The sequence below is a fragment of the Ictidomys tridecemlineatus genome, chromosome 14, assembly GCF_052094955.1.
Source record: "Ictidomys tridecemlineatus isolate mIctTri1 chromosome 14, mIctTri1.hap1, whole genome shotgun sequence".
NCBI lineage: Eukaryota > Metazoa > Chordata > Mammalia > Rodentia > Sciuridae > Ictidomys > Ictidomys tridecemlineatus.
This window is the reverse complement of record NC_135490.1, coordinates 69,541,953-69,554,054: the sequence shown is the minus strand read 5'-3', so window position 1 is coordinate 69,554,054 and position 12,102 is coordinate 69,541,953. Positions and strand designations below refer to the sequence as shown.

The 12,102-nt window shown below is 46.2% G+C and overlaps 1 protein-coding gene across 2 annotated transcripts in view; it reads left to right on the top strand.

Moving 5' to 3' along the window:
• Prag1 (PEAK1 related, kinase-activating pseudokinase 1) overlaps positions 1 to 10,352 on the top strand; it is a 55,051-nt gene extending 44,699 nt beyond the window's left edge. For both annotated transcript variants that reach the window (XM_005330784.5, XM_078031311.1), the window contains 2 exons: positions 1,767 to 2,524; positions 8,830 to 10,352. In XM_005330784.5, coding sequence (XP_005330841.2) covers positions 1,767 to 2,524; positions 8,830 to 9,966 — 1,895 coding nt within the window. In that variant the 3' untranslated portion in view covers positions 9,967 to 10,352. The remainder of the gene's footprint in view (positions 1 to 1,766; positions 2,525 to 8,829) is intronic.
• Positions 10,353 to 12,102: the final 1,750 nt, after the last annotated feature.

Genomic DNA, 12,102 nt, shown 5'->3' with positions numbered 1-12,102 from the left:
GAGAGACTGGGGCAGGAATGTCAGCATTCTTTGCCCTGAGCCCAGAGGACATGCGCATCTGACATGCTCCCAGGGGGCCCCTTCCCTCCATGGAGTGTCCCAAGGAAGGAGACCCAGTTTTGATCTGAGGGGCTTCAGTAAGGCCCCCAATGTCCCTATTTGGGTTGGAGAAAACCAAAAAGGTTCAGTGAAGCCCTAGAAAAGTCAGGGGCTTCCTTTCCCAGAATTTCTCCCCTTGTTAGTCCTGTGATTTATGGGGTTTTTTGTTTGTTTGTTTGTTTTTTTATTGTTGTTGTCTGTGTTTTCTTTGTTTTTTTCCTGGTCTCACTGCTAGGACTGCAGAGGTAAAGAGAGGTACTAAATGTCCTGCCCTTTAGGTGACCTGTCACAGTAGACTAAATATGAGGTGTACCTCCTAAGTACTCATTGCTTTGAATCTAAGACCCATGTTTTTATTCACAGTTTAAGATTCAGGATAATAGGATGCATTTTACAACATATGAATAATGTGAACATTTCTTTATTCCCCCCTCAAAGCTGTTATTAAAATGGCGGAGACGTCTTATAGTCAGTTCTTTGAAGGAAATGAGTATTTTGGGTACTTGGGATTGAACCCAGGGGCACTAAACCACTGAACCACATCCTCAGCCCTTTTTATTTTTTTTATTTTGAGACAGATTCTAATTTGCTGAGGCTGGTTTTGATGTTATGATCCTCCTACCTCAGCCTCCCAAACCACTGGGATTACAAGTGTGTACTTGTGCCCGGTTTATATATATTTTTAATTTTACTTCTTGTTTCATTGTGAAATAAGTATTTCATACATTGATATGAAAAATGTGGTTCAGCAGTCCATTTTGCTATCGGTGTGATGGCTAGACAGGTTGTCTGAATGTCCCCACACTCTTCAGAGATCTGTGGCCCTGACTAAACCTCCTCCCAATCAGATTCAGTGTGACTCCTCTTTGGCACCCTGGGACCCCACCTGGGACCTTGGAAAGACTTGCTTTCCTTTGATTTGTCTCCTTATAAAATCTTCCTACTAAGATGTCTATGAACCAACTCTGTCCCCTAAACCAGCAAGATGTTTGTGAAAACTCAAAGAACTACACAATAAAAAGGGAGAAATTTTGCTTTAGGTAAACTGCACCTTCCATACACCTAACTTAAAAAAAAAAAAATGTACTCACACCATACATGTTCAGGTTTGCAAAATATTAGAAACAACCAAAGGGCTCATCAAGAGGGCACGAATTAGGGGTCGGGGTTGTGACTCAGTGGTAGAGTGCTCGCCTAGCATGCATGAGGCCCTGGGTTCAATCCTCAGCACCACATAAAAATAAAATAAGCATACATACTGCATCCACCTAAAGCTAAAAAATTAAATATTAAAACAACAGGGACTAATTAAATTGTGATACCTGCGTGTGATGGTTATGGTATGGTATTCTGAAGAGTGGGTCCTCTTTGCTCTCATTTTGTATAAATGTGTGTGCTCACACTCACACAGACGCACTTCTCTTTGCACTGTTAGAAGGATGCATGAGAAACTGCGGAAATAGTCTGGCAAGAGGGACTGAGTACCAAGGGACAGAGTAAAGACTTAATAATGATCAATGTGTACCTTCTTTGCATTTTGAATTTCAAGAAATAGGAAAGAAGTAAAATGAACTGAATTGCTTTGGTGGGGAGAAAACAAAAGCTGGCAAGACCTGGTGCCGAGTGGCATTGGCCTCTGCCCTGATGTTCCTGCTTCTCTCTTTCAGGTCCACCCTATGAGCCGACCCACTCGCCCACCATCAGTGGGAAGAAGCTTTTTGCTCCTGTCCCATTCCCTTCGGGCTCCACTGAGGATGTGACCCACAGTGGCCCTGCTCAGCCCCCTCCACTGCCCCAGAAAAAGTTAGTGAGCCGGGCAGCCTCCTCTCCTGATGGCTTCTTCTGGACCCAAGGCTCCCCCAGGACGCGAACCACAAGCCCTAAGCTGAACCTCAGCCACTCGGAAACCAATGTCTGTGTCCATGATGAGACTCACTTTAGCTATTCCCTGAGCCCTGGGAACCGCCATCACCACGTTTTCTCCTCTTCTGAGCCTCTGGAGAAAGCTTTCAAAGGCAATGGCCACTGGGTCCCCGTCCCAGGGCTGGCGGGCGGCAAAGGCAGCTGCGGGAGCCCCAGCCTCCAGTGCAAAGCCGCCACCTCCACCTCGTCCTCCCAGCTCAGCGTGTGCAGCCAGGCCTCCTCCAGCAGCACCCAGCTGCAGCTCCACAGTCTCCTGAGCAGCATCAGCAGCAAGGAAGGCACCTATGCCAAGCTGGGGGGGCTCTACACGCAGTCCCTGGCCCGTCTCGTGGCCAAGTGTGAGGACCTCTTCATGGGCGGCCAGAAAAAGGAGCTTCACTTCAATGAGAACAACTGGTCCCTCTTCAAGCTGACTTGTAACAAGCCCTGCTGTGACTCGGGGGACGCTATTTATTACTGTGCTACCTGCTCCGAGGACCCTGGCAGCACCTATGCTGTGAAAGTAGGTACCACCCCCTTCTTCTGTTCTGTACCAGGACGACTACTGGTCCTGGCTTGAGCGAATCTTCTCACCTCTCCATGCTTTAGGAGTGTTGGTTCTCGAGCTTCCTTTTAACACTTAGTGCTCGATGACTTCACTCTCTGCCTGGCCCGGGACATGGTACAATGAGATCTATAGTACAAAATGCCTTCTGTGCTTTCAGGAATGTCTTCAAACATGTGGCCGGAGGAAAATCTTTAGCTTGTGGGTGTTTTCCAAGCTATCTCATTGGAAAGGAAACAGTTAATCTTTTAATGCAACAGAGTTCATTCATTTATTCAAACTTTTACTTAGCTCATACTCTACACCAGGTATTTTGCAAAGATCTCGGTAGGTAGTCTGAGGAAACTCTAATGGAGTTTCAGCCCCTTAGATCTAGACATCATCTTGAATAACACAAGTGATATCAAGTGATATAACATTTATTGAACATTCACTATACATATACTCTTGACTGGACATAGTAACTATTACCCATAGTTCCAAAAGTAATTTTGCAGGATAGGTAGATTTTACAGATTGGCAATCTGAGGCTCAACATGATTAAGTAATTTGCTCACAACTAGTTAGTAGCTGAAATGGATTTGAATCCTGGTTTTTTTATGTCCACTTAAGAAAACTAAAGTTCAGAGAAGTTAAGTGATTCACCCAAGGTAACATAAATCTTTAGTCTTTGATGCTGGACTGTGGGTATTGGTACCACACCTGATTGCTTTCTCAGAGTGAGGCAGCTCTGAGCAAGCTAGTAGAATCACCCACACTCATTTGCAACACTGTGATCTGTACCAGGGGCTCCAGTCCTTCCTGGTGGGTTCCTGATCCTTCTATAAATGCAGGCTTCTGTAGGGAGTGAGGAGAGGGCCTGAACTCTTTTTCTGCCATTATCTCTATCCCAAGACATATTATTTTTCCAGTTAGAAAAATGCAAAGAGTGAAGTAACTTGAAAAGGCCTTGGTGATGTAGCTTGCTCATCAGCAAAGTTTTTAAAAATAGGATGATTAGCCAAGGAAATTGCAGGGAATTTGTTTTGAGATTTTGCTTTTCAGAAATTTGAGATTGAGAATCCTGATTAGTATATTCAAGGGGCTGTCTGTACTTACTGGCTGCCTACCATGAATAAAACAAGAGGGAAAGCTACTGGAAAGATCCAGTTTATTGTGCAGAAATCAAGGCTTTATAATCAAGTTTATGGCCAAGGTGGCGGGCACTGGAAGGAAGAGCGCACACAGATCCTGAGATTCTAGGCTGCTATTTCTCAAACTCCGTTGCCTCTTTATTATCTACACCCAGCAGCTACCTTCTTGGTAAGCTATACTTCCCTGACACTCCCACAGTCCAAGTTAAGAGAAAAGAAATCTGAGTTTCCCTTCCTATTATGACTGCTGTATCAAGTATGGCGACTCTTCAGCTTAACAATGGTGTTATGCCCCCCCAAATCCTCTTGCTCTATCCTCCTGAGCCACTGGGATTACAGGCATGTGCCACTGTACCCGGCTATGGTCCCTCTATTTTGTGGAAGGAAAAGTCTGGTGAAAGAGACTTAACCCCTCTTTCCCTTGGTATAGAAATCAGTGGGACCACAGCAGAGAAGCCTGGCCGGCTGGTGCAGGACACGTGACTCTGCCACCAATCTGAACTTTACAAAGGAAAGGGTTGTTTTACATCTGATTGTCCTGTGCCGTTCGAATTCTAGGGCCTTTATAATAATGTAGACTTAACCATATTCTCCAATATATCATGCAAAGAAATGTGCTTTCTGAGAGGATGTTAAAAACGAGCATCGCTCCTTACTTCATTAGAAGTCTAAACCGTAAGGAAACCAGAAGATAAGCCGCAGTCTCCAAAGAAGAGAGTCCCAGGGGTATTTTAATGGACTTTCCCAGAGACTTGATAGCTCAAGGACCACCTCTACCATGTGAAAAGGTGAAAAGTGGAGTTTGGAGAACAGCGTAAAATATTCAGAGAATAGGAACCTGGGAACCAGATTACCAGGAATGACAATATCAATTTGCAAGTGTGCCTCATCTGGTAATTGGGGGGTGGGGGTTGTGAGCATCATTTCGCACACGTGCAGCTGTTCCACTTCATTAGCACTCCAGTCTAGACGGAATATAGTCATCTGGGAGCCCGAGGGAGGGGGAGCCTCTTGTGAGTCGCTGAGAGCTCATTTCGCCTGCGCATGTTAAGCAGGGAGCCCACACTGAAGGCTGACACAGCCTTGGTTGCAGGGCCCCAGTGAACAATAGCAGGCTTGCACCTGTTCTTCCTTGATGTAGGATCCCCCATCCGTGGGCTGAGGGACCTGCAGCAGTCAGGAGATAAAACCAGCTCTTGAAGACCCGACTCCTCGGACATGTGGTGGGAGGGAAATCTTTAGCTTGTGGGTGTTTTCCAAGCTGTTTCATTTCTCCACAAGAACTTCAACTCCAGCTCGTAATTAGGAGTCTGCGTTAGGCCTCTGGGCCTTTTTTATTTAACAGACGTGACTTAGCCCAGATTTTCACCCATCAGTGAGACCCTGGCTCCAGAGTTTAAAATGAGACTTGGCTCAGCAAAAAAGTTGGAAATTTGAGCTAAACCAAAGGTCTATGTAAAGTTTACGAGCCAAAACCCAGGGCAGGACCCTGTGAAAGTGAAACCGGTGGAGGAGGAGAGGATGGGGTGGAGAAGAAGCTGTTCTCCTCTGTCCATCCCCCCATCCCCCATCCGGCACTATAGAATGATCTCAGGGGATGCCCTGCCTAGGGCTCCCAGGGCTGGTTAACATGCCCTGCACAGCCCTCTCCAGTGCAGGCTGTGAAGAAGTTGGAGGTCTTGCCAGAGGCCCTGCTCACTGATTTTGAAATGCATCCAGCCCAATTGCCGTTTACCCTGCTCCTTCATTTACATCTCGGTGCAGATTGTCAGTTGCTCAACTCTGGAGCTCTGGGTCCAGGTTTGCTGGGCCTAAGCTTTTCAAACCCTGGAGGAAAGGGGCCCTTGGAAACACCTCCCAGCTCCTCGCAGCTGCCTTCTCAGAGTTGCACAATACCTGCAAGCTAGCTCCGGATTGCAGGGCACCACCACGTGGCTTCAGCGAAATGGCAAGGGCAGTCACCATAGCAACCTTTCACATCGAGTGCTCACCGTGGGCCAGGCCTGGTGCTGAAAGCCATATACCTGTATTATTTCACTTAATCTGCACAATGGCCCTGTCACGATAAAACTGTCACTTGCAGTTAAATCAAGGAGAAAGTGAGCTCTGAGATAAATCCCCCTGATCCTCATTATTCGTGGATTCCACATTTACAAAATCTCCTACCCACTCAAAGTTATTTGTAATCCCACAAATAATATACTCAGAGCACTTTCGAGACATTTGTGGATATGTGCAGGACAGGCAAAAACAGGAGTCCTCCCATGTACTTGTTCCCAGGTGAGGGGGAATAGAGTCACTCTGCCATCTCGTTCCACACTAAAGGAAGCAAGTGCACTTTTTGCAGTGTATGGTAGTACACCCCCCTGGTTTTTTTTTACACTTTTGTGCTTTGTGTTAGTGAGTTTGCTATTTAAAACGGCCCCCACATCTAGTACTAAATGCTGTTAGTGGTTGCAAGCACATGATGGCTTACAGAGAAAATGAGTTTGCTGCGGAGGCTTCCTTCAGGCCACAGGGCAATGTTAATGATCAGCACCGTATACTAAATAAGATGTCTCCAAACTGAAGCACACATAAAGCAAGGTTATGCAGTGATCAGTTGAAACAAATATTGTGACTAGAGGTCCACAGAAACCTCAGCCTCTTACTTCCCCTAGGATCCCTGCTTCAGTATTTGTTAATTTGATGTTTGCATCTACTTAATAGAACATAACTGCTTCAAACAACTTGCCAGTTTATGGAGTTGGCATTTAAGCCCAAGAGATTTTTATTCCAAAGCCCATGCTTTTAACAACCAAAATACTGCCCAGTTGTCTAATCTTAGGCAAATAGTTTCACCTCCTAAAACCTTAGTTCCTCCTCTGTTATAGCATCCACCACTTTGGGTGAATGAGATTTGGTGAGACACTGTGGGAAAAGTGCATGGTGTTGACACAGGGTCTCACTTGTACAAGGGTCCAGTGTGTGTCTGCTGTGGTGAGAAGGTAGTAGGGTGCTCTTGCCTCATGTGCACTGAGCGTACTACAGACAGTGGTTGCACAATCACTGAGTGTTTATATGTAAGACTCTTTTGTTGAAGATCCCCTCCCCCCACAAGTTTTCTTTAGCTTAATAAGTGTTCCAGAAGACTGCCATTTAAAACCTGAGGACAGCTAGGTGGGCTAGAATAAGAAAGAGCCAGAAATAATGCCCTTTGAGCATGTATTCCAAAATCATTTTTGTTAGTGCAATAGAAAGCAATGCCTGGGGTAAAGATACTTCCCTTTTATTTCTGTTCTGCTTCCATAATAGAGAGATTACTAAATTAATGTGCTACCTTCTCCCTCCCCCAATTAGTTCAGGGGAAAAGAAAAAAAAAAAAAAACTTTCCTTGGAGGCTCAATTCTTTTCTGTGAGGTTTCATGCCGAAAGGTTTGTATAGCTACAATATAAATAAATCTCCTTGAAAAGGTGCTTGCAGTAGAACTTCTGAAAGCCATAAGCATTGTGGTGCTTCCAAAACACTGCCATAATCATTTTTGTGCAGCAGCCCAAAGCAAGGGCTATTTGAGGATTATTAGCCGGATGGTATTTTATAGGTAGATGTGAGGTGCTTTTCTTCTCTTGATTACCCACTGATCCTTGCTTTTACAAAGCCTCGGTGAGATTGCACAGTCTCTGACGGAGAGAGACCACTGGCCATCTTCAGTCCCTTTCAGTGTAATTACAGGGAAATTGAGGCCTGAGAGAGGACTGTTAGGGCTGCCTCAAGACTCTCCAGTTGAGTGGCAGCTCCATGAAGATTAGTGTTGCTCAAGTGGCTGATGCTGTCCTTGATACAGCCAAAGAGATGGAAGAGGCAAGAAAGACACAGTTGTACAGATCCCCTAGGCACTCTTTCCACGGAGGAGCTTGAGATCACCCATCTTGTTTATTCCTACCTTCAGTTCAGAGGATGCCTTTGGGCACTGGGGGGTTCCCGTTCCCTGGAGAACTTAGCTGTTTTCTTTCAGCTGCTGTGATTCATCCTTGGAGGAAAAGCCTGAGGCTTCCACCTAGCAGCTCCACTAGATCTGGACCCACAGGTCAGGTCAGCTAGGCATTGCATATTTACCTGGATCTAAAAACTAGGTCAACCCAAGAGAATTTGGTCAAGTCCCAAAGGTTTAAGGCCTGCATCTGCATCTGCCCCTAAAATTCCCCACAGACAACACATCAGCTGTCAGGTAGCTGCCATGTCAGGTGAGAGGATTGTTGAGTGAGGCTGAGTCCTGTGCAGACCCTATCTAGCTTTAGGAGGATGCATCCAGCCCCCAGGGCAATATCCTCCTACCATTCCACAATGCCACACTGTTGGCTGCTCTGCAGGGACCCCACTTACACTGGGTCATGTGGTTGTTTTATGTTGAAGTTTTAAGAAGTTGGAAAACCTTGTTCTAAAGTGGCTGCACTATTTTATATTCCCACCAGTAATTATGAAATTCTCCTTTTTTGGGGGAACTCAGGGGTCAAGCTTTAGGATTTGGCCAAATTCTCTTATGTTGCCCTAGTTTCTAGATCTAGGTAAATATGCATTGCCTCCTAGGTGGCATGACCTGCAAGTCAGCCTTAACAGAGCTGCTATATATGAATGATGCACACTTTGCTCCAAGGGTAGGCCCATTCTCCACATCCTCAGACACTTGTTAGAGTCTTTTGTTTGTTTTATTTGAGACAGCATCTCACTAAATTGCTTAGGGCCTCACTAAGTTGCTAAGGCTGGCCTTGAACTTGTAATTCTCCTGCCTCAGCCTCCTGAGTCACTGGGATGACAGGCTTGTACTCTCATTTTTTTTTTAATGCTATATCTCAAAAGCACAAAAGTTTAGAATTATGAAGTCAAGTTTATGGATTATTTTTTTGTGGACCATGCTTTTGGTGTGGTATCTAAGAAATCAGCATTCAACCCAAGGTCTTAAAGATTCTCTTTCATATATCTTTAGCTCTTACCCTTAAGTGTATAAAATCCACTTTTGAATCAATTTTATGTATGGTATGAGGTTAAGTGGTTAACTTTAGCTTTTTGCATGTAGATACCCAAATGTCTTAACTCCTGTTGAACAGAACCATGGATCACACTCCTGAACTCACTTCTCCTTCTCCCCACAGATCTGCAAAACCCCTGAGCCCAAAACAGCCTCATACTGCAGCCCCTCTGTGCCCGTGCACTTCAACATCCAGCAGGATTGCGGCCACTTTGTGGCCTCAGTGCCCTCCAGCATGCTCACCTCTCCGGACGCACCCAAGGACTCTCTGCCTGCTCCACCTTTACAGCCCCCTGCGCAGGAGCAGGACTGTGTAGTGGTCATCACCCGAGAGGTGCCTCACCAGACGGCCTCTGACTTTGTGCGGGACTCTGCTGCCAGCCATCGGGCTGAGCCTGAGGCTTATGAGCGGCGCGTGTGCTTCCTGCTTCTGCAGCTGTGCAACGGGCTGGAGCACCTGAAGGAACACAGGATCATCCATCGGGACCTGTGCCTGGAGAACCTGCTGTTGGTGCACTGCAGTCCCCAGGCCTCCCCGGGGCCCTCCCCTAATGTCCCCGCCCCTCCCACCACCACATCCCCTAGCCCTTCTGCCCCCCAAGCCAGTGTCACTCCCAGTCCCCCAACTGTTCCCACCTGTCAGGGTGTGCCTAGTGAGAAGCAGTTGCCCAGGCTCATCATTAGCAACTTCCTGAAGGCCAAGCAGAAGCCAGGAAGCACTACCAACCTGCAGCAGAAAAAGAGCCAGGCCCGGCTGGCCCCCGAGATCGTGTCTGCCTCCCAGTACAGCAAGTTTGATGAGTTCCAGACAGGCATTCTCATCTATGAGCTGCTGCACCAGCCCAACCCCTTTGAGGTGCGGACCCAGCTGCGGGAACAGGACTATCGGAGGGAAGACCTGCCTCCACTACCCACCCTGTCCCTCTACTCGCCTGGCCTGCAGCAGCTGGCCCACTTGCTGCTGGAGGCTGACCCTATCAAGCGCATCCGCATAGGTGAGGCCAAGAGGGTGCTGCAGTGCCTGCTGTGGGGGCCCCGGCGGGAGCTAGTGGAGCAACCGGGCACCTCTGAGGAGGTGCTGTGCAGCACCCTGCATAACTGGATCGACATGAAGAGGGCCCTGATGATGATGAAGTTTGCAGAGAAGGCGGTGGATCGCAGGCGAGGGGTGGAGCTGGAGGACTGGCTTTGCTGTCAGTACCTGGCGTCCGCTGAGCCCGGAGCCCTCTTGCAATCACTGAAGCTCCTGCAGCTTCTATGAGCAAAGCCCCCACCTTGCGCTTTTACTGCCCCCTTCTATACCTTCCCCTGTGCCCTTGCCTTGCCTTGGAAACATCCATGTCTCCCCGGGAAATGGTACAAACGACTGTCATACCTGGATGTAAAATATATGTACAAATAATATATAAATTTGAAAGACTAAGGACATCATTGCCCATTCTAGCCTCCCCTCCTCGCCAACCCCCCACCCACCTGCCATTTTCTCCTATAATCATGTAAATTTCTAGATCAGTGCAAGGAATTAAGTTCTGCCAACAACCTGAAGCCAAGATGCTGGCCTGACTACCCCATTATGGAATCTCTTCACCCTCTTGTCAAACTGTAATTTAAACAACAATAAAAAAAAAAAAAAGTTTTAAAAAGCAACACTAGCATTGGACCAAAACTTTAGGTTGGGTCACAAGCCAAGGCTGTTTTATCCTCATGAGCCTAGATGCACTAAGATCTCTTGACAGCATTGAATCCAAACCTCTACAATCATAGCAGGGCTCTCTTAAAATGCTTGGTCTTATACTTCTCATGAAATGGCAGCAGTCAATGGAGCCCTGAATGTGTTGATACCAATTAATCCTCCCACCTAGCAGCCTCCTAGAAAGAATCCAAACAAGGCTGGTGTGATCTCAGTCCTTTGGAGTTCAACCCACTACTTCAAACACATTTCCAGTTTGCTAAAACTGATCTTCAAAGGCCTGGCTGAAAAGACAGTTCACCCCCAGATGGTTCAGATGAAAAGATCTTTAACAGAATCACTTAGGAAGTCCTAGACAAGCTAAGGAACAATCAAAAAAGGATGATGGGCGGGCTAGGGGTACAGCTTAGTTGGTAGAGTGTTTGCATTGCATGCACAAGCCCTGGAGTTCAATCCCCAGCACACCACACACACACACACAGACACACACAAAGGATGATGGTGCAAAAGCAAGAACTGGAACTACTACAGAACAGGCGCCACCTGCAGGAGGAGTTTGCACTGTGGTCCAGAGGTGGAAGAGGGAAGAATTTATGTATTTCGTAACCCTCTTTCCCCTCTGTCATCTCCAGGCTCAGACCAATTGGGACACCACACAGCAAGGACATTTGGATATGCTGTTTGCAGGGTCAGCTTCCTGGGCGGGGAGAAAGTAGAGAAAGATTAGGGTGTTATGTGACAAACAGCCCATTGTTCCGACTGTGCCAGTGCAAGAGTGGAACTCAGGAGTTTCAATTCCCAGACCAGTATTTTCTTTGCTGTTCTAAGTTCCTTCTGGTCTCCTTTTCTTAAATTATTTAATGTATGCTTTGAGTCAGGGATGAAGGACGCACACCTGTAATTCCACCAACTTGGGAAACTGAGGCAGGAAGATGGCAAGCTCTAGACCAGCCTGGGCAAAAAAATAAAAAAGGGGTGTAACTCAGTGGTAGAGCACCCCTGGTAAATGATCAGTACCATAAAAAATGAATAAATGTTTCTTGGCACCTGCTACCCACCAAGGTCAGTGTTTGTGCCCATGCGTTTAAAAATGCACCAAATCATGCCTATAATCCTAGCTGCTCATGAGGCTTAGGCAGGAAGATTGCAAGTTCAACACCAGCCTCAGCAACTTAGCAAGGCTGTAGGCACTTAATGAGACCCTATCTCTAAATAAAAGAACTTTTTAAAAACTGGGGATGTGGTTCAGTATCTGAGTTCAATTCCAGATATCCAAAAAATAAAAAATAAAAATAAAAAAGTAAAAGTGCTCCAAGTGGATTAGGAGACATCAGATCTTTCCTTTTCGAAACTAGTCACACAAAAAAAGTAAAAAAATAACTAATTTGGAAGGAAACAGCCCCAAGACCCTTGTATTTTTACCTAAAAGTGAACTAACTAATTTGTTCTAACTAGTGAACTAATTAATTTCTAAGACCTTGTTAATGACCTATGGACAATTTAAAACAAATGCATAGATGTCCTGTGTGGTTAGCAATCAGGATGGGGAACTCTCTCAGGTCTCTTCCTGCATATGAATGTCACCTCTTCTGCAAGCTCCATCTTCTGCATCTGGTTACACATAAACACATCTACATTTTCATGCATCAGTGGGTAAGACCTCACCTGGGGGTACAATTGTAATTTTCATCATTGCCTGAGCTTTTG